At 36.4% G+C, this 23,626-nt stretch overlaps 1 protein-coding gene across 1 annotated transcript in view; it reads right to left on the reverse strand.

The window, feature by feature from the left end:
• Positions 1–19,609: 19,609 nt before the first annotated feature.
• The window catches only part of LOC308560616 (cyclin-Y-like protein 1), a 50,967-nt gene continuing 46,950 nt past the window's right edge, over positions 19,610–23,626 (reverse strand). Inside the window, exon 8 of the mRNA XM_081144672.1 lies at positions 19,610–19,676. Coding sequence (XP_081000798.1) covers positions 19,671–19,676 — 6 coding nt within the window. The 3' untranslated portion in view covers positions 19,610–19,670. The remainder of the gene's footprint in view (positions 19,677–23,626) is intronic.

The following is a 23,626-nucleotide window of genomic DNA, read 5'->3' on the forward strand; positions in this document are numbered from 1 at the left end:
CAGCTGCTGCCTGTGGGATTCTGTTCAGCCCTCTTGCACCTCCACACTTCCTACAAGTCTCTATGCAGTCTCTACTTTAAGTGCTTGGTTATAAGGGTTCTCTCCAGCTAGTCTTCAGTTGATTATTCAGGATGGTTTTTCTATATTTTAGTTGTAATTCCAGTTTGGTCCTGGGAGAATGTCAGTGTAGCTTCCACTTAATCCATCGCCATCTTGGATCTCTCCAGAGATATTCCTTTAATATAGAAAAAAGACCATGGGAAAATTGATCTATAGAAAAACAAAATAAAAGAAAACCTCAGTTCGAAGTACGTGGAGTAGTACAAAATGCAGACAGATGGCAAGAAGACAGAGACCACACCACAAAAGGATTTGAGAGCCTAAGTAAGGAGTTTGAATTTTAAGTGCATGGACAAGCCAGCCATTCAATGGCTTAAAGTAAGAGTATCATAACCTGATTTACTTTTAAACATATGATGGTAGGCACTGTGAAGGACTGAGGGGGTGGGCAAGAAGGAAATTAGGTGACTAGTTACAATGCAGTTTTATTTCTAGACTACTGCAGAAACAAAAGACAGTTCTAACAATTAAGGAAGAATAAAGTACATGGTTTCAGGAACTATATGATTAAAAATATGTAATTTCATTAAAAGTCATAAAAACAATCTAGATGGAAAGACAATGTTATAAGATGTCACTACTTTAAAAAAATCTATAAATTTAATGTTACCTCAATCAAAATCCTAAAAGATTTCTTAAAACTGAAACTTAAAAAGCTAGAAAAAAGTTGAATTGGAATAATTTAGAAATGACTATGACAATTTTGAAAAAGTACAGTATTAGGAAATATGTGCTAATAAATATCAAAGTATGTTATAAAACTATATAGCAGTGTTTTTTTGGCCTAAGAACTCGCAAATAGATTAGTGGCATCGAAGAGTCCAAAATACAGCTCATACATATGGGAAAATTGATTTGATTGAGTAGATGTTTCCTATCTGTGGAGAAATGACTGGAGTTAGGATATTAAGTACAGTAGTACCTCAGTTTTCTAATGTAATCCATTCTGGAAGACCCTTCAAGTTCTGAAACATTCAAAAACTGAGGGATCAACAGCCGACAGCTAGGCCTCAGGATCTTGCACTCAGTGGAAGCCATGTGGCATGTTCGACTTCTGAGGTGTGTTCGAAAACCGAAGCATTTACTTCCAGGTTTATGAGGTTTGTAAACTGAAATGTTCATCAATGGAGACGTTCAAAAACCGAGGTACCACTGTAATTCTTTGGAAAAAAGTAATACAGAACTAAATATTAAAAGATACCATTAGCAAAGTTAGCAGAGACAAGACAGAATGAGGGAAAATATTTGCAACACAGATTTTACACAAAAAGTACTGAGAGGATTTATAAGGAGCTCCTAGAAATTGTGAGTAAAAAAAACCAAAACTCCTGGCCTGAAAATGCCAAAACGATATAAAGAGATAATTCAAAAGAAGAAATACTAAAAGTTGACACACATACAAAAAGTGATCAAGCAAAGGCTCACTAGGAATCAGAGAAATGTGAATTAAAATAGGCTATTACTTGTCAATAAACTGACTGGCAATATATTAAGGATGGATAGTTCTAAGTATTGGGCAGAATGCAGAAAAATAGGAACTCTATTGTTAGAAGCATGAGTTTGTACTTTGTCAGCTGGTAAATTTTAGAAAGTAATTTGGCATTGTCTATCAAAGTTTAACAAGAGTTTCTCAAAGGGTTACAAATAGATTTATTGATGATAGCCATTCCAACAGGTGTGAGGTGACATTTTATTGTGGTTTTAATTTGTATTTCTCTGGTGATAGTGACATTGAGAATCTTTTCACACGTCTATTGGCCATCTGTATGTTCTCTTTGGAGAAGTGTCTATTCAGGTCTTTTGCCCATTTTTTAATTGGATTGTGTTTTTGTTGAGTTTTATAAATTCTTTATAAATTTTGGATATTAACCCTTTATCAGATGTATCATTGGTGAAAATGTTCTCCCATTCAGTAGCTTGTCTTTTCACTTTGTTGATGGTTTCTTTTGCTGTGCAAAAGCTTTTAGTTTGATGTGGTCCCATTTGTTTATTTTTTATTTTGTTTCTTTGCCCAAGGAGCTGTATTAGAAAAAAAATTGCTATGAGAAATGTCTGAGACATGTTTTCTTCTAGGATTTTTATGGTGCTGAGTCTAACATTTAAGTCTTTAATCTATTTTAAGTTTATTCTTGTGGGTGCAGTCTTTTTTTTTTTTTAATTTATCTTATTGTTGAAAGTATTACGGATGTACCCTTTTTGGCCTCACTGGTCCCCTCCACCCTGCATCCACCCCACCCCCAGGCCTTCCCCATACCATGGTTATGCATGTAAGCATATAAGTTCTTTGATTAATTGCTTCCCATCCACTCCTCACCCTCGCTTTCCCTCTGAGATTCCTCAGTCTGTTCCATGCTTCTACATCTCTAGATCTATTTTGTTCGTCAGTTTATTTTGTTTCTTATATTCCACATATGAGATCATGTGGTACTTGTCTTTTTCTCCGGATTATTTCACTTACCATAATCCTCTCTAGGTTCATCCATGATGTCCAGAAGGTTTAAGAGATCCTTCTTTTCTATAAAGCTGCATAGTATTCTATGGTGTGAATATACCACAGCTTTTTTATCCACTTACCTACTGATGGACATTTGGGCTGTTTCCAGATATCAGCTAGAGTAAATTTTCATGCTATGAACATAAGGGTGCATAACTTCCTTCTGATTGGTGTTTCGAGTTTCTTAGGATATATTCCTAGAAATGGGATCACTGGGTCAAAAGGCAGCTCCATTTTTAATTTTTTGAGGAAAATCCACACTGTTTTCCATAGTAGCTGCACCCCCCACCAGCATTCCCACCAGGAGTGTACTCGGTTTCCCTTTTTTCCACATCCTCACGAGCACTTGTTTGTTGATTTGTTGATGGTAGCATTATGGCAGGTGTGAGATGATACCTCATTGTGCTTTTAATTTACATCTCTGATGATTAGTGATGTTGAGCATTTTCTCATGTGTCTCTTGGGTATCTGTATGTCCTCTTTGGAGAAGTGTCTATTCAGGTTCTTTGCCCATTTCTTTATTGGGTTGTTTGTCTTCCTCTTGCAGAGTAGTATGAGTTCTTTGTACACTTTGGAAATTAGCCCCTTATCAGTTACATCCTTGGCAAATATGTTTTCCCAGACCGTGGGGTTCCTTTGTATTTTGAGGCTGTTTTCTTTTGCTCTGCAGAAGCTTTTTAGTTTGATGTAGTCCCACGTGTTTATTTTTTCTTTTGTTTCTCTTGCCCTAGGAGGCGTATCAGTGAAAATTCTACTACATGGGATGTCTATGACTTCACTGCCTATATTTTCTTCCAGGATTTTTATGGTTTCGTGACTTACATTTAAGTCTTTTATCCATTTTGAGTTTATTTTTGTGTATGGTGAAAGTTGGTGGTCTAGTTTTATTTTTTTGCATGTAGCTGTCCAATTTTCCCAGCACCACTTATTGAAGAGACTGTCTTTACTCCACTGGATACTCTTGCCTCCTTTGTCAAATATTAACTGGCCATAATGTGTTGGGTCTATTTCTGGGTACTCTGTTCAGTTCCATTGATTTATATGTCTGTTGTTGTACCAATACCAGGCCATTTTGATTACAATGGCTTTGTAGTACAGTTTGATACCCGGTAAAGTGACCCCTCCCACTCTGGTTTTTTTTTTTTTCAAGATGGCTGCAGCTATTCAGGATGTTTTTTGGTTCCATATACATTTTTGAAATGTTTGTTCTAGATCTCTGAAATATGCTGTTGGTATTTTCATAGGGTTTGCACTGAATTTATAAATTGCTTTGGGTAGTATGGAAATGTTAATGATATTAATACTTCCAATCCATGAGCATGGTATCTTCTTCCACTTGTTTATATCTTCCTCTATTTCTTTTTTCAGTGTCCTGTAGTTTTCTGAGTACAGGTCTTTTACATCCTTGGTTAAGTTTATTCCTAGGTATCTTATTTTTTAAGTTGCAATGGTAAATGGTATTGTTTTTTTTAGTTTCTCTTTCTGAAAGTTCATTGATGGTGTATAAGCATGCCATTGACTTCTGGATTTTGATTTTGTATCCAGCTACATTGCCTAATTCGTTTATCAAAACTAATAGTACTATGATGGAGTCTTTCAGGTTTTCTATGTACAATAACATGTCACCTGCAAATAATGACAGTTTTACTTCCTCCTTTACAATTTGGATACCTTTTATGTTTTACTCCTGTCTGATGGCTGTGGCAAGGACTTCCAGTACTATGTTGAATAAGAGTGGTGAAAGTGGATATCCCTGTGTTGTTTCTGTTTTTAAGGGAAATGGTTTTAGTTTTTGAGCATTTAGTATGATGTTGGCTCTAGGTTTGTCATATATGGCCTTTGTTATGTTGAAGTATGATCCCCCTATTCCCACTTTGCTGAGAGTTTTTATCAGAAACTGGTGCTGGATTTTGTCAAATGCTTTTATGCAACTATTGATCTGATCACATGATTTTTGTCTTTCATTTTGTTTATGTGATGCATCACATTTATTGATGTGTGGATGTTATACCAGCCTTGCATCCCTGGAATAAATTCTACTTAGTCATGGTGTATGGTCTTTTTAATGTATTGCTGGATCCAGTTTGCTAGTATTTTAGTGAGGATTTTAGCATCTATGTTCGTCAGGGATATTGGTAACTTTCTTTCTTTGTAGTATCTATGTCTGGTTTTGGGATTAGGATAATGCTGGCCTCATAAAAAGCATTTGGGAGTTTTCCCTCCTCTTGAATTTTCGGGAATAATTTGAATAGAATAGGTGTTAATTCTTCTTTGAATGTTTGGTAGAACTCGCCTGTAAACCCATCTGGTCCAGGACTGTTGTTTGCTGGGAGTTTTTTTGATTACTGCTTCAATTTCATTAGTTATTATCAGCCTATTGAGGTTTTCTGCCTCTTCTTGATTCAGCTTTGGAAGGTTGTATGCTTCTAGGAATTTGTCCATTTCACTCATGTTGTACAGATTATTGGCATATATTGCTCATAGTGTTTTCTAACAACTCTTTGTATTTCTGTTGGGTCAGTTGTTATATCACCTCTTTCATTTCTGATTTTATTTATTGGGGTCCTCTCTCTTTGCTTCTTGATGAGTCTGGCTAAAGGTGCATCACTCTTATTTATCTTTTTAAAGAACCAGCTCTTGGTTTCATTGATTTTTTTTGGTATTGTTTTCTTAGTTTCTATGTCATTAATTTCTGCTCTGATCTCTATTATTTCCTCCTTCTACTTCCTTGGGGCTTTCATACTGCTCTCATTCCAGTTCTTTTAGTTGTTGTGTTAGATGGTTCATTAGATCTTTTTCTTGTTTCTTAAGATAGGCCTGTAATGCTATAAATTTTCCTCTCAGGACTGTTTTCGCTGTGTCCCATAGATTTTGGGTTGTTGTCTGGTCATTTTCATTTTTTTTCGGAGAAGTGTCTGATTTCTTCCTTGATCTCATTGTTAGCCCATTCATTTTTTAATATTATGCTATTTAGCTTCCATGTGTTTGAATATTTTTTAGTTTTTTTATAGTGGTTGATTTCTAGTTTCATGGTATTGTGATCTGAGAGGATGCTTGATATGATTTCAATCTTCTTGTATTTGTAGGGTCTTGCCTTGTGCCCTAACATGTGATCTGTTTTTGAGAATGTTCCATGTGCACTTGAGAAGAATGTGTATTCTGATGCTTTGGCGTGAAATGTTCTGTAAACGTCAATTAAATCCATTAGGCCTAATGAGTCATTTAAGGTCTGTGGTTTCTTTGTTGACTTTTTGTCTTGATGACCTGTCCAGCTCTGACAGTGGGGTGCAAAAGTCCCCCACTATGATTGTGTTACTGTCAATCTCTCCCTTAAAGTCCAACAAGAAATGTTTTATATATTTAGGTGCTCCTATATTGGGTGCATAAATGTTTATAAGGGTTATTTCCTCCTGTTGGATTGATCCCTTTAGCATTATGTAGTGACCATCTTTGTCTCTTGTTATGGTCTTTATTTTGAAGTCTATTTTGTCAGAAATAAAAATTGCTACTCCAGCTTTCTTTTCCTTTCCATTTGCATGGAATATTTTACTCCATTGCTTCACTTTTAGCCTGTGTGAATCTTTTGCTCTCAGGTGGGTCTCTTGTAGACAGCATATATTTGGGTCCTGTTTTCTTATCCATTCAGCTACCCTATGTCTTTTGACTGGACCATTTATTCCGTTGACATTTAAGGTTACTATTGATATAAACTTATTTAATGCCATTTTTCACCTTTATGCTGATGTATCTTCCTCTCACTCTTTCTTCTTTTTCTTAGAGCAGTTCTTTTCGCTATTCTTGTAATGCTGGTTTGGTGGTACTGAATTCCTTTAGCCTTTTTTTTTTTTTTTTTTTTGTCTGGGAAGCTCTTTATTTTACCTTCAATTTTAAGTGATAACCTTGCTGGATAAGGCAATCTTGGTTGCATGTTCTTGCTTTTCATTACTTGAAGAACTTCATGCCACTCCCTTCTGGCCTGAAGTGTTTCTGTTGAGAAATCAGCTGTCAGCCTTATGGGGGTTCCCTTGTAGGTCACTGCTTGTCTCTCTTTTGCAGCCCTTAATATTTTCTCTTTGTCCTTGACATTTGCCATTTTAATTTTGATGTGTCTTGGAGTGGGTCTCTTCAGGTCCCTCTTGTTTGGAACCCTCTGTGCTTCCTGAACTTGTGTGGCTTTCTCCTTTGCCATCCTAGGGAAGTTTTCTGTCATTATTTCCTCCACCAAGTTTTCTATCCCTTGCTCTCTTTCCTCCCCCTCTGGCATTCCTATAGTGCGAATGTTGTTTCACCTTATGTTGTCCCAAAGCTCCCTTAGACTGTCCTCATGCTTTTTAAGTGTTTTTTCTTTTTGCTGCTCTGATTTTTTCTACCTTGTCTTCTAAGTCACTTATTTTATCCTCTGCTTCATTGAGCCTGCTTTTAATTCCTTCCAATGCATTCTTTATATCAGATACAGCATTCTTTATCTCTGAGGGTTTTTTTAATGTTATGTATCTCTTTTTTCATGTTTTCACTAAGGTCCTCAATCTTATTATCTAGTGTCTTCTTAAGTTCCTTGAACATCTTTATCATCAATACTGTGAACTCTGTTTCTGATAACTTGTTTAACTCCATCTCATCAAAGTCCTTTTCTGGCAATTTTTCCTTTTCTTTAATTTGGGTGTTGTTTCTTTGTCTCCCCATTTTGGTAGCTCTTAGTGTTTGTGTCTATATATTAGGTATATTTGCTGTTTCCCAGTCTTGTGGGGAGGGATTTTGTATTGTGAGACCAGCAGAGCCAAGAGGTGTGTTTTCCTTATACTTATGAGCTCTTTATTCTTGGTGTGTCTCTTTTTTGGGTTCTTTAGGCTCTCCTTTTGTGGTTGGGTCTAGAGTGTTGTTGACTAGTCCTTGGGATGACTCTCCTCTCGAGTCCGTGGCTGGGAGTGAGGGCGTTCTGCTGCTTCTCACAGTGCCGCCATTTTCCCTCTCCCTCTTTCACTTCTGATTTTGTTTATTTGGGTCCTCTCTCTTTGTTTCTTGATGAGTCTGGCTAAGGGGTCATCAATCTTGCTTATCTTTTCAAAGAACCAGCTCTTGGTTTCGTTCATCTTTTATATTGTTTTTTTAAATCTCTAGGTCATTTATTTCTGCTCTAATCTTTATTTTTTCTTCCATCTACTTACTCTGGTGATTTCTGGTTGTTCTCTTTCTAAGTTTTTAAGTTGTAGGGTTAAAGAGTATATTAGAAGTTTTTCTTGTTTTTTGAGGTAGGCCTATAGTGCTATGAACTTCCCTCTCAGGACTGCTTCAATTGTGTACCATAGGTTTGAGATTGTTGTGAGTTCATTTATATTTATTTCCAGGAAGTTTTTTATTTCTTTATTATCTCTTTGGTAATGCATTCATTGTATAATAACATGCTATTTAGCCTCAATGTGTTTGAATGTTTGTTTGTTTTTTATTTTGGTTGATTTCCAATTTTATGCCACTGTGGTCCGAGAAGATGCTTGATATGATTTCAGTCTTCTTGAACTTGTAAAGACTTACTTTGTGTCCTAACATGTGGTCTATCATTGAGAATGTCCCGTGTGCACATGAGAAGAATGTATATTCTTCAGATTTGGGATGGAATGTTCTGTAAATGTCAATTAAATCCATCTAATCTATTGTGTCATTTAGGGTCACTGTTTCCTTGTTGATTTTTTGTCTGAAAGACCTATCTAGTTAATTCAAAGGGTTTAAAAGTCCCCTACTATGACTGTATTGCTGTCAATCTCTCCCCTAATGTCCTCCAGAATTTTTTTTTGTAAATTTAGGTGCTCCTATATTGGGCACATATATGTTTATTAGGGTTATATCCTCTTGTTTGATTGATCCCTTTAGTATTATGTAGTGACCTTTCTTCTCTCTTACTATGGTCTTCATTTTGAAGTTAATTTTGTCAAATATAAGTATTGCTACCCCAGCATTTTTTTCATTTCCATCTGCACAGACAATATTTTCCATCCCTTCACTCTCCAACTTTGCAAATCTTTTGTTCTGGGGTGGGTCTCTTGTAGACAGCATATATTTGTGCCATGTTTACTTATCCACTCAGACACCCTATGTCTTTCTATTGGAGCATTTAATCCATTTCATTTACGGTTATTATTAATAGTTATCTATTGTCATTTTATTTCTTTATGCCTATGCTTTCTTTTCTATTTCTCCTAATTACACCAGTCCCTTTAACATTTCCTGCAATGCTGGTTTGGGTGATAAACTCCTTTAGCCTTTTTTTTTTTTTTTTTTGTCTGAGAAGCTCTTTATTTCACCATCTATTTTGAATGATAGCCTTGCTGGATAGGGTAGTTCTTGGCTTCAAATACTTGTTTTGCATTACCTCAAATACTTCATGCCATTATCTTCTGGCCTGTAGAGTTTCTAATGAGAAGTCAGCTGACAACCTTATGGGAGCTCCTTTCTAGGTAAGAGATTGCTTGTCTCTTGATGCCTTTAAGATTCACTGTCTTGAATTTTTGGCATTTGAGTTATGATATCTCTGGCCTGGGTCTCCTTGGATTCTTCTTGCTTGGGACTCTGTGCCTCCTGAACTTGTATGACTTTTTCCTTGGCCAGGTTAAGGAAGTTTACTGCCATTATTTCTTCAAACAAATTCTGTAATCCCTGCTTATTTTTAACCTCATCTGGCACTCTTATGATGTGAATATTGTTACATTTCATGTTGTCCCACAGCTCTTTTGAACTGTCCTCCTGTTTTTCTTTTTTGATCTCTGATTTTTTTCTACCCTGTCTTCTAATTCTCTGATTCGATCCTCAGGTTCCTTCAATCTGTGGTTTATTCCTTCCAATGTATTCTTTATATCTGCTATGTCATTCTTCATTTCTGACTGGTCATTTCTCATACTTTTTATGTCTTTTTTCATGCTGTTGAGCATCCTTACAATCAGTATTCTGAACTCTATATCTGAGACATTGCTTATCTCCATTTCACTTAGCTCTTTCTAGAGACTTCTCTTGTTCTTTCACTTGGGGCTTGTTTTTTTGGTCTCCCCATTTTAGCTGTCTATTTGTGTTTGTTTCTATGTATTAGGTAGGCTGCTAGGACTTTGTCTTCTTGGAAGGTCTCTGGTGCAGGCCAGTGTCAGATGTTTTTTGTGACGGTCTTCAGTAGTCTATTTGGAGCTATCAACATCCCATGGCTTGAAGTTCCCTTTTGGGGCTGGGTGCATTTGGACAGGATCAGGATGCACACCAAAGTCTGCTTTTCCAAGGCCCAGGTCCAGAAGCAGAGCAGGCAAAGACTCAAAGTACTCTGAGGTCTGCCTCTGCCTGCAGGCTGATTAATCTGATTCTCTTAAGAATCCTCAGTCTGTAGAAACTCCACAGGGAGGGTCGGCTGATTGTTATCAGTGTCTTAGTGAGTCTCAGGCTGTAGAAACTCTGTGGGGTAGGGCCAGAGGTTTTCCAGCAGGGTGACACAATTGCTTCCCTCCTCAGGCAAAAGCTGCTTAGAAGGTAAATATCTGCCTGTAAAAGATGTCTTCTGTCATATGGGGGAATGATTCAGCACAGGAATCCAGAGGGATGCCCTACGAGCTCTATCTCCAGAGCCTACAACTCTAGATTCTCCTCACACAGCTCCAGTCCAGTCTGATTCCCTTCTGCTGGAGTCCAAGGTGAGTGGCTGCACACAAAACTTTGTGTGTTGGCTCTTTAAGAGGGTGTCTGCATTTGCATTTCCATCTCTCTCTCCCTGGCAGACAGAAACTCAGCTGCTTTTCACAGTCAGATGTTAAGTGGGCACCTTTTTCAGTTCTGGTGCTCTTGGCTGGGATGGGGTTTAGGCCCCAGAGTCCTTAGTGGGAACCCCCACAGTTGAGATACCCCTCTGGACCTTCAGCTGCCTCCGCACTTCCTACCAGTCTCTATGTGGTCTCCAGTTTTCCTCCTTGGTTATGAGGGTGCTCTCCAACTTGTCTTCAGTTCCAGCTGATTATTCAGGATGGTTTTCCTGCAATTTAGTTGTAATTCCAGTTTGGTCCCTGGAGAGTGCCCCTGTCAATTTTCTGATATTTTTAATCCCCCAAAGGGCATCCAGATCCCAAACAGTCTAGATACTAAGTCACTACAAGAAGACCTAGGCACAACTCCAAAGTGACAAAGATAATCTGCCACTGGTTCTATGAGATTACAGGCAATTTCGAAGGGTCAATGATCAAACTATTTAATGATTTGGAAGTACATGTAGGAAGACACAAGTATGAGATCTTGCACTTGCCTTCTTTGAAAACAATACAAAGCAGGCTCTAAAAAAGCCAAAATGAACAATAGGAACAAGTGACATAGTTACTGGGGATGGACAGGACATCATTTGAAAGACAGGCTCACGGAAAAACTAGACATGACAGTTTATTGGCTGTAAAGGAGAAGAAACACAGGAGGTATCCAAAGCCTTGAGCATAAAAAACTGGCAGAATGGACGTTATGAGGAAGTCATAAGAAACCAGTCACTTAAATACCTCCACCACTGGTATTCACCTCTTTTAACCAACTACCAAGTACTTTTGGTCCTTTCACTTAAACATCCTCCAGAATGCTTTTAAATTTCTAAATTTAAAACCTGCTTCTAAATATGCTCCTTTTCTTTTCCATTTCCATGGTCACTGCAGCTGAGGTTCACTTATTTCAATAACCACTCTTCTAATTTTCCTGACTCTAGACTTATAGTCCACACACCAACTCCCTCCATCACAACTCTTATCCCAATTTAAGGAAACTTTTAATAACAAAAAGATCTTATTACTCCCCTGTTGAAAATTCTTGCTTTATTATAATTTTGTCCACATGAAACTAAGGAATTTTTTCATAATATACAAGGACCTTCATACTCTAAATTTTATTTATATAACTGCCCAGTCTCATCTTCCACAATTGCCTTTCTGGAGGCTTATGCTGCAGTAATATGGGAGATCTTATGGTTCCCCAGACATGTGTTATATCCTCAAATGATTACACCTTTATTCCTGCTATTCCCACTGCTAGGAAAATCTTCCCACAGCTTTTCTGTCTAGAAAACTTTTCCTTATCCATCGAATGATCCCTATTATATAAGGTCCCACTTTGATTTCACCAAATAAACTTAAGGGCAGGACTGGTACTGCAGATATTGGAATTAAACACATCAAGGTAAGCTGAGAGAACAAAATACCCATAAAAGAAACAGAATACAGAGCCCAGGGACTGAAATGTCTGGAATATAAAAGCTTAGAGGAGAAGGGAAATAACCAGGAGACAACAGGTAAAGATGGAAAGAAAGGTATAAACAAAAAAGTAATGACACATTACAGAAAGAAAACTTAGTACAATTATTTATCAGATAAGAAAGGGAGTGGGAGTTAGAAAGAGCTTGCAGGAGGGTTAAGGTGTCAATTGCCAGACATTGCTAAGAGCAAAGAAAATAAAATTCTGAAGAACCGAGTGCCTTTCATAATTAGCACATAATTGATAACCTTTGAAGTCCAGAAGAGCAGGGGTGAAAGTAAGTTTCAAAATGGTTAAGTAACAAAAGGGTGGTGAGGAAAGAGAATTATTATCAGCATAAGAGATTTTTATTCTGAGATTTAGAAACAGCATAAGAAATACATTTTTTCCTCATAGCAGAAAAACTCAAACTAATAAAAACCAGCAGAAGCATCTTTTTAAACAAATCTTTGTCAGTAACACAGAATACAGAAAAAACAACAATCTAAATTTGTTTCCCCACATTGTATACTGGTGCAAGACAGCATCTTTTAATTCAGATAAACTTCTGAATGATCTTTTTCTAGAGGGTGAATATAATTAAGTATGAGGTTTACTACACCTATAAATAGAAACATTCTTAAATTGTCCTATACATTAAAATGTATATATATAAACAGGGGATTTTTGTAAGTGTCTCAAATTTTCAAACACAAATTTAGTCATTAGAAGCAACAGCTATTGCCTGCAACTGTCACAATATATAATATATCCCAGTAAGATAGAATGTGTTCTTGGTAGGGAATGTCTTCATCTCTTAGGTAAACTGTCTGGCATCAATTAATTATTCAATAGTTACAGTTACTTAAGGAATGAGGTGGCCCTCTTCTAAGATGAGTTTAAGAACAAACAAAACTTGACATTTTAAAGCCTGAAAATCATTTAACAAATATCTAACTACCAAAGATAAGTTGTATATTTACGACTCCTTTTAAAAGAAATTAATATTTCAAATCAAATACCACCTATAATCCTATCACCATAGCTATGCTTACCTTTTATTTTGTAATAAAAAGTTTAAATGCTCTAATGAAAATATGGCCCTTTTAATGAAAATTGTAGAAAGCATATTTTGACAAACAATAAATAATAATTCAAATATTTATTCTACTACAAACCTTTATAATCACTCAGGACAGAGAAAAATTAAGCTAAAATTATTCTTTCATGGTAATGATAAAAAGCTTTTAATGTTATAAAAAGTTTATTTTGATAATTAACTTAGGAATCTGAATAATTTAAGTACACATTTACAAATTTTTTTAAATTTGAAAACAATCCTCAGGCATATAAATCTAAGTACCTTTCCCCAGTATGAACAGACTTAAAATGGCAATGTGTCTGCAAGGTAAGTATTTTAAATGTTTCAATGTTACTTACTGAATTAAGGCATGAAATCGCTCAAAGCCAAGCTCTTCGACAGCCAAGGCAGCTATAATAAAAGACATTTTTCAGCACTACACATGGCAAATAAATGACACAAGATACACACAGCAGGCTGTAAATACTTTCAAGCAATCAAAAATTTCCCTCTTTCCTTACTCCCTTAAAATCCTCAGTTTATTTTCAACTTTACTATAATATAAACTTTTATTTCAACATCTTAGTTACCATGATTATAACTAAAATGGATATAACACTGAGAATGTAGAAGAGTGATTAAATAATACACTTCTTTTCAATTCAGTTATGCTAGGGTTGCTTATAAACTATGAGAAATTTTTGGCAATCATAGTGCTTCACACATCATTGTAATGTGTCCTGCACTTTCATATAATCTTTCAATCATTAGAGCCAAGTAAAATCATTATACTTAATATTCTTCCTTATAAATCTTTAGGTTAAATGCTTAATTATTAAACAAATGTGTATAAAAAGGCATAGCACGTTGAAACTATACAGGTTCAACAGCAGCTTTAAGTTTGTTTCTGCATTAATTCATATAACTGTTGATAAGTTTTCAGTAACTTTAGATTATTTTTATTAATACAGTACTATTATAAATTTTAAACATCAAAGTAAATCAAAGAAAGCATTTAAATCAAAGTTAATGTGTATTTAGCAGTTTTCTAAGTGCCAGGCCCCTTTCCAAATGCTCTACAGGTCTCACCTCACTTAACCCTCATAACCCTATTTGTCCTCATTTCACAGAAGAGGAAACTGGGGCACAGAGAATCCTCTCAAGTACATACAGTGGTAAACAGCAAAGCCGAGATTTCAACCCTGAGAGTCCTGGCTCCACAAAGATAAAGTCTTTAATGATGAATCAAAATGCCTTCTCCAATTTATCACAATGAGCAATTTCATATGTGTTTTTATATATTTGTAAAGCCAATCTTAGTACTTTCATATAGTAATTCTCACTAGAGAAATTGATTCAGTAAGAAAAATTAATTTCTTTTGATTTACAATTTAAAAGGTCACAGCATGATAGCCTTTCAAAGTCTAAATTTTCAAATGTCTCAAGTTTACTTTTTAAAATCTTGAAAAATCCAGTGGCTTAAGTAATCTTTTGATTTGTGTGGGAAACAGACTGAAATTGAACCTGAGTACTCACTACTGCAAACAAGTGTGCGGTTACCAGAAGCCAAAACTATACACACCACACAAGCCAATGAAATTAATGTTTGTACAGAATGTAATACTGACAATGGGGAAAATACTTCACATTTAAAATTTCCAGATAAAATAAGAATTCTATCTAACCTTTTCCAAATTGTACTAATCTTTCTGTGCATGATTATCTAAATAATTTTATTGGGCATACACTACAAAAGCTGACATAAAGATAGTAATTTACAGAAAGAAGGCAAGGAAAGTAAAAAGCCTGACAGGCAGGATGGTGAAATATATAAAACACAAGAAAAAGAACACAACTGGGATAGAGGAAAAAACAGGTAAAAAGATTGTTATCTGGAATCAAAATTTTAATGTAAGTTCATTTCATTTGTAAACATCTGAGCTAAATTCTCAAATTTTCAGTTAATAAAACTTTTCTAATTTATACAATTATTAAAAAAAATTTAATCTGGTTTTATTCATGTCCACTTTTGTAAATTGGAAAATTACTAAAATGTTTTTCTAGGCGGAATTCAATAGTTACTGAAGTACCAAAATTAATGTTTTGAAGCCATTTAACCTATCACTATGGAATGCACCACACAGTCCACAATATGTATGCAGTATGTTCTAAGATACTAAAAAAAAATGTAACAAAAATATCTTACTATTTCCTTACTTTTAATATAGAGACTGGTGTAAGCACTTAATCTTGAAAAGAAATTTTAATTAGTTCAACTATTCCTGCCAAAATTTTGATAACCTTAATGAAACTATTAAACATGCTTACATAAAACCCAGTAAAACCTGGAAAATATTTATCACATTTTTTTTACTATTATCCTTAATGACAGTTTTTACTATTATCCTTGTGAATATTTTCCACTCATTTCCTTTAACTGTCTTATCAACTCTAAAAATGTTAAATATTTTGAAAAGTTAGGCTTGAAAAGCCTGAGAAAGAAGCATCATTGAACTTTTAAATTTTTTAAATTCTTCCTTGCTAATATGCTAATATTAGAAATGGCCATTGTAACTGCAGAGGTAGGAGAGAAAATGCTGACATTACAGACACATTTTAGCTCAAGGAGGCAATGGTGCATCATAGGCAGTTCTATAGGGAAAGCAAGATGTATATCACAAAAAATCAAAATTTACTTTCCAGATTTAGATTGTCTAATTTCTTTAAAAAGAATTTCCAGAGATGATAGCTAATGGAATGCACTATAGGTAGAATAACTCGCTTATTCAATATAAGAACTTGGAACTACTGATTACCAAAAGTTACCTCCTAGAAAGATATTTCCTGAAAAGAATAACCAAACAGCAATTCTTTTTATCTAGCTTCTGTACCGCCAGAAATTTCCATTTCACTAGTTCATTCTGGCAGTTTTTAGACTAATTACATAAGAATTTTTCAAAGGCTAAAGACCACAGAATATATGATTTTTATAATGAGAATAGCTGTTACTTAATTTCTTTTAAAGAGAAATCTTTGCCCTGGCTGTGGGGCTCGGTTGGAGTGTGTTCCCACATACTGAAGGATTGCAGATTCATTTCCCAGTCAGGGCACATACCCAGACTGTGGGTTTGACCCCTGGTCTCTGGGAATGTATGGGAGGCAACCAATAGATGTATCTGTCTCACATCTATGTTTCTCTCTCTGTCTCTCCCTCTCCCTTCCTCTCTCTCTAACATCAATTTAAAAAAAGAGACAAATCGTCAAAGTCTGAAAAACTGAAATTAAAACTCATAATTAAAATTACTTTAACGTAATTCATATACAGTAACACTGTCCAGAAAGTTCAGGAGGAAAGGAAAGGACAAATAATGGGGGGGGGGGGAGGTGCCATTTTGCTCTAGGAAGCAACAAAAAATACTTAAGAAATTTTCTAATGTGAAAAAAATCGCTGTTTTCTCCAATACCAAAGTAAACATTAAAGCTTTTGAAACTATAGTATATAGAACTAGGTACTTTAAACTTTCTAAATGAGAGTACCAAAGCTCAAAGAGAATGTCAAGTATGAGGTTAACTAGAACTTTTTAAAAAGTTTGAGACACATTTCCTTTTTCTCCAAAATGAAAGCAAAAAATAAAAAATGTAATATTCTTTAGAAATTAAAATAATCAAAAGGGAAATGAAAAATACTAAGGCCCATGAATTAAACTTAGGCCAAAAAAAGTTCCTCATGATGCTTAAAAAATACTAAACTTGCTGGAACAGGGAAATTTATATTTCAACAGTCTTGTTTTTGTAGATGAGAAGCTCATCATGTTAATACCCCTCATGCTGGGTTTTGAGCAGGAGTGGTGATGTCTCCAGTCCATGTCTTTGTAGATGAGGGTTCATGAAGTTATAACCCTTCATTTTTTACAAGAGGAGAACATTAACTTTGCTGGTTTTTGAGCAGGAAAGGTAATATACCTCCAGGTCTTTTTTTTTTTTTTTTGTAGATTAGAAGCCCTTTTTTGTAGATTAGATGTTACAACTACTCATCTCATAAGAGATTTCTAATTTGCATCTCTCTGATTATTAGTGATGCTGAGCATTTTTTTCACGTCTACTGGCCATCCATATGGCCTCTTTGGAGAAGTGTTGATTCAGGTGCTTTGCCCATTTTTTAATTGGATTGTTTGTCTTCCTGGTGTTGAGTTGTAAAAGTTCTTTCTATATTTTGGAAATTAACCCCTTATTGGATGTATCATTGGCAAATATGTTCTCCTATTCAGTGGGCTCCTCTTTCATTTTTCAACAGGATAGTTGATATTTCTCATGCAACAGTAGATGAGTGGTGCATGATGTTACAACCCCTCATTTCTCCTTTAAGAAAGGAAATAATAACTTTGCTAGTTTTTAGCAAGTGGTATTTCTCGTTTTTGTTTTTGTAGATAAAAGACTCATAATGATACAACTCTAATTTCTCTTTTAAGAGGGGAAATACTTACTTTCCTGAGTTTTGAGTAGAAGAGGTAATATTTCTACAGTCCTCGTATTTGTAGATGACAGCCTCATGATGATACAACCTCTTATTTTTTCATTACAGGTGGAAATCAGCCCTGGATGGTGTGACTCAGTTAGTTGGGCATCATCCTGTACACTAAGGGGTTGTAGGTTCAATTCCCAGTCGGAGCACATGCCCAGGTTGGGGGCTGGATCCCTGGTAGGGGTGTGCAGGAGGCAGCCGATCAATGTTTCACTCTCACATAGATGTTTCTCTTTCTCCCTTCCTCCCTCTCTAAAAATCAATTTTTTAAAAAAGAGTAGAGATAATAACTTTGCTGGTTTTGAGCAATAAGTTGATATTTTTCCAGTTCTTTTTGTAGATGAGGGGCTCACAATATTACCTCATTTCTTTCTTAAGATAGGAAATATTTTTCTAGGTTTTGAGCAGGAATGGTGATATTTCTCCAGTCCATGTCCTTGTAGATGAGGGTTCATGAAGTTATAACCCTTCATTTTTTCTTTTTTGTAAGAAAAGAATACTAACTTTGCTTGTTTTTGAGCAGGAAAGGTGATATATCTCCAGGTCTTTATGTGTGTGTGTGTGTGTGTAGATGAGAAGCTTATGATTTCTCTCATTTCTTCCTTAAGAGAGGAAATACTAACTTTGCTGATTTTTGAGCAGGAAAGGCGATATCTTTTTTTAGTCCTTTACTTTGTAGATGAGGGGCTTATAATATTACAACCCCTCATTTCTTCCTTGTGAAGAAATACTAGCTTTGCTGGTTCTTGAGCAGGAGAGGTGATATTTCTCCAGTAGTTGTAGATGAGGGGCCCATTATGTCCCAACCGCTCATTTCTCTTTTAAGATAAGATGGCATTGGCACACTGCTTATCAGTCAAATTATCACAGCTGCTACATTTTTTTATAGCCACCCTGCACAGGTTTTTGTTTTCACAATATCTGGAAATGGCCTAGGAGAAGAAATCAAATAGAGCACAGGTACGTTAAAAATAACAGAGTTCCAGCCTTAACAAAGAAAGCATCACTGATAAGCTACACAGTCCTCACTTCTTTATATAGATTATAGTTACTGCCTTGCCTCTTTGGATAGCTGTCGTCTACACTGCTAGGTTCTTGGGACTTTATGCTAATTCACTGAGGTAAGTCTTTAGGGACTATGATTAGATTACCAGAGCAAAAGGGAACTTAGAACTTTTTGAAGTTTGGGTTTTCTCAATGATGTCAAAGGAGTGATAGGCTGCTAACGATATCATCTGTTGCCTGTACACTTGGTTCCTTAAATATAAAAAACATACACTTGGGCAAAATCAGTGTTTACTCAGCTATTTAAATTCTATCCAATCTTTATTAGTTATTATCTACTCTAAGCAAATTGTAATGAGGCAGGCATGTGTTGTACTTTATTGAAAGGTAGGAAAGGTCTAATGATTGAAGCACCATGAGGTACAGTTTCACTTACACATTAATTATGGTAGAAACACGCCGTTTTCTAAAGTACCATCAAAGTCCCACAGAAAGTGTCCAATTCAGTTGTGAATAATTTTATTGTATATTCACCAAAAGTCATAAGCCATTAAACATTACTTTGTTCCATGTACTCTACTATTTCCATTAAAAGCCCATGTACTTTCTACACCAAATATTTGAAACACATATTCTACAATCTAAGTGTACATCTCTCAGGTTAGCTTTATCTAACAAACTCACGGGACCGAAAAGACATGAATTGGCAAACTGAATTAAGAGTGGTAAGTAGGCTATGTTTGTAGATATGATTAGTGATACAATTTTAAAAAATTATTCATGTATGCTTAGAAAAAAGAACACAGTTTCCAAAAAACCCATCAAAGATTAAATTTGACTTCAAATATTCTGAATCAAGGTCACAGAGAGATAATTTTTTTATAATGTGGGATTCTTATACAAACCATAAAAGATACCGGAAATCTGATGTGAAAGAGTTAATAAGTCTTCTTCAACTTGTCAGTTTAAAAAACTTTCATTTTCCTAATCACTACATAATCTGATTTATCCACAGATATTGGTTTTAGTGTCTGGTGAAAACCCCACTCTGATTCCACAGCCTTACCTCTAGGGTCTGTGCTCTTCCTTTTCGCAGAGGAGCAAATACAACAGGCAGTCCATGGTCACCTGCTAAGGACCGAAGGTCAAAATAGTATTTGGCATAGACACTGGCAGAGACATTAAGATGAAACTGTAGTAAATATAAATATTGCCTTTCCATCTCATTTCTGGGGGAGAAGGAAAACACAAAACCAACACAGGACAATTTTAATCAACTTGTCTATCTTCAAAATTACCATTCTAAGCTACTAAGATGACTCTGAGTTTTGTTTTGAAACAAATAAAGGCTACCCAGCTGTACTAAGGCACTAATGTTCAGACACACAAACAAGGTACAACTATTTGTGGTCCCTTTTGCATCCCAGCACTTTGAGCTTGGGACAATGGGGAGGGGGCCTCTCTTGTGCACTCCTGCTACTGACTCAGGGCTCATTCATCAGTGCCATTGGTGCAGCTGGAGATTCATGCTCCTCGCTCACTCACAAGGCCCCACTACAGTGTTAGATGAAAGGAATGATGCATGCTGTTTCTTAGCTCTGAAGAACTTGCAGACATTTTCACCAGGCCGGTAACAGGAAGGGGCTTATTAAAGTAGAGATGTGCCAGCAAAAGGAGTGGGCACATCACCATGGCAACCAATGGATCCATTGAGAGCCACCACTATTATCTCTGAGGGGGAAAACACGAGGCAACAAGGATTCATCTCTAATAAATAAATAAATATGCCACATTCAATGGGAAAGGGAACCCCTCCCCCTCCAAAAAGGCATGGGGCTAATGTTAAAGAGCATATGGAAGCTTCTGTTCACCTTAATCTTACTGGGATGAGAAACTGTCACTATTTAACTGGATGCACTTTTAAAACTCTGGAAGGCAGAAAGATTAAAGATAGATGTCTTGACTGGACTAAGCTCATTTTATGATATGGCCTCTAATAGAGCACTGGAGTAAAATTCAAATAGTGTTCTCCCATGTTGGGAATGCAATCCTGAGATGTTCAGCATCCCCTGGCCCTTGCCAGAACATAAGGGGAACATTCCTACATGGGGGAATTCAATAAAGTGGGAAAGGAAATTTGGAAGCAGTCCTTTTGCTATGTGACCATACTGCTGTCTCTGACAAGTAATTAAATAAATATAAAATTAGAGTAAATTGTACTAATTCCAGTCATCCCTCAATAGAGTTAATTAATAAAATGAGAAATACCTGAACATGAGAGAGGCTTTTTAAACATATTTGGTTTCTTAGTTTTAACATTTTAATATTTTATCCCTTGGCTAGGTCAACAAAAGCTCAATGTTCTGCATGGAGAGCAGTCAAAATATGGACACAGATGAGGTTCTCTGACTTGTTAAACTTTAAACCTAACTGAACCTACCACCAAATTAATTCCCTGTTCATATGGCCATAAGTCCATAGAAATGTAAATCAGATAATGTTTTGATAATCAGCTAAACAGGACTTAATTTACTACAGGAATAGATGCTCTTTACTATCCCTTTTGTATTTTCTTCACTAATACATGTTAATTGTGAAGAAATACAGTACTGTCATAGGATCACCATGTCTATTAATAGAGGATTAATAATGGAAGAAAAGCATAATGCCTACAGATTATGCATCATCTAGTTTTGTTTTGCTTTTTTTTTGTTTTTCAATGGCTAGAAGGCTGAATGGCATACCATTTACAGGCACAGCAAATTTTCTGAATAGCAGCTGCTCAGTTTAACTTATTCTTGTGAAGGGAAATAATATTCTAAAAAGATACATAGAAGTTGGAAAGTTTTAAGAAAAAGCTGATAGACACCAATATTTCAATTTAGACTCAAAGAAGACCATTACAAATAGTAGTCAACAGATACCTGGGCCCAGGGTGTAGAGGTCCAGGCAGATTCGGGGTGTGTCAGACACTGAGTTGTGTGGCTCTGGGGCAAGGGACATTTACCCCACCTTCCTGAGAGCCTAACCAGTGCCACCACCCCCATAGGAGATCCACTAGCCCCACTATCCAGAATACTGGAGACCTTGCCCCATCCAGCTTGGGGCCTGTAAGAGGTCTTAGTTAAATACAGGACAGACTGAGTTGTGTGGGTCCAAGTCAGGGGCCAATTTTCCCTCATATACTCAGCTGGCACAGAGCCAGTCCTTCACATGGCTAAATTCTGGTCTCTTTGGGCCAGATAAACTCTGTTTATGGACCCCCCAGAAGACTCCTTGAGACCCCACCCCACTGAAAAGATCTGTAGGCACCCAGCATTTGGCAGCTGGCCTTGGTACACCCTGGGAATTTTTTTCTGAGTGGCTTGAGACTCAGAACTGGCACCAAAGTTGAATATGTATCAGTCTGGTGAACACCACTCACTCACACCTGATGACTTGCTGAGAATCTACCTAACACAACTAAGTACCACCAGAGGCTCTTCAGTGACTGAGCCTAGCAGTCAGCCTATAGGTAGAGGCAGGGGAAGGCAGATTTTAGAATGCCTTCGGCCTTTTGCTGACCTGCACCAAACTTGGTAGAAGGTATCCTTGGTGAGCAGCTTGGCTCTTCACATATACACCCAATCAAAGCATGGGCAGTCACAAACTGTGGATTACTTTGTAGCTCCAAGATGATTGCCCAGAGCCAGTCACAGGCAGTGCCTGACACTGACCTGCATCAAGTCCCTCCCAAGAAACCTCAGAACCAACACACCCAGTGGCAAACTTTAGACAATATCAGAAAAGGATTCAATTACCTCCACAAGTGGCATATCCAAAGAGAGATCTCGAGAAGCACTAGACCCTACTGTAGTGAATTCTGCTTTGTGTGGTAAGCTCCTGCACAGCAGCTTGTACACTGTGGTTGAGGTCAATCTTCACAGCCAGCCAGCCAGCCTGAAGGTCAGCCCCATGCATAGATGGGCCAGCAGCAATCAAGACTTAACTACAACAGAAGGGCTTACATAAGCCACACAAGAAACATTCCTGGAGCACCCAGCTCAGGTGATAAAGGAGACTATGCCACTGGGTCCCACAGGAATACTACTACATAAGGCCATCCTACCAAGACTGGGAGACATAGCAAATTGACCTAATACACTGAAACAAATACAGAGAGGCAGCCAAAATGGGGAGACAAAAAAATACCCCAAATGAAAGAACAGAAGAAATCTCTAGAAAAAGAACAAAATAAAATGAAGGCAAGCAATCTACCAGATACAGAGTTCAAAAGAATGGTTATAAGGATGCTCAAGAAACTTAGTGAGAATTTCAACAGCATGAAAAAGGACCTAGAATCATAAAAAAGAACCAGTCAGAAAGGAAGACTACAATATCTAAAATGAAGACTACACTTGAAAGAATAAACAGATTAGATGAAGCAGAGGATTGAATTAGTGATTTGGAAACAAGGTGCAGAAAAAAATCAAAGCAACAAAAAGAAAAAAATGTAAAAAATGAGAATAATCTAAAAGAAACCTGGGACAACATGAAGTATAGCAATATCAACATCATAGGGATACCAGAAGGAGAACAGAAAGGGAGCAAGTGATTGAAAACCTATCTGAAGAAATAATGACTGAAAATTTCCCTAACCTGGTGAAGGGAAAAGACACAGAAAGTCCAGGAAGTTCAGAGTCCCAAACAAGATGAACCCAAAGAGGCCCACACCAAAACACATCATAATTAAAATGGCAAAGGTTAAAGACAAAGAGAAAATCTTAAAAGCAGCAAAAGAAAAACAATTACTTACCTACAAGGGAGCTCCCTCCCAAAAGACTGTCAACTGATTTCTCAACAAAAACTTTCAGGCCAGAAGGGTTGGCAAGAAATATTCAAAGTGATGAAAAACAATCATCTACAACCAAGACTAGTCTACTCAGCAAGACTATCATTTAAAATTGAAAAAGAAAAAAAAGAACCTCCTAGACAAAAGAAAGCTAAAGGAGTTCATTAACATCAAACCAGAATTACAAGAAATGTAAAGGGTCTTCTTTAAAAAGATGAAAGAAAAATAAGCATAGTTATAAAGAATAAAATGGCACTAAATACATAACTGTCAATAATCACTTTAAATGTAAATGGCTTGAATGTTCCAATCAAAAGACATAAGGTAGCTGACTGAATAAGAATACAA

This window comes from Miniopterus schreibersii, assembly GCF_964146895.1.
Source record: "Miniopterus schreibersii genome assembly, chromosome: 1".
Lineage (NCBI taxonomy): Eukaryota > Metazoa > Chordata > Mammalia > Chiroptera > Miniopteridae > Miniopterus > Miniopterus schreibersii.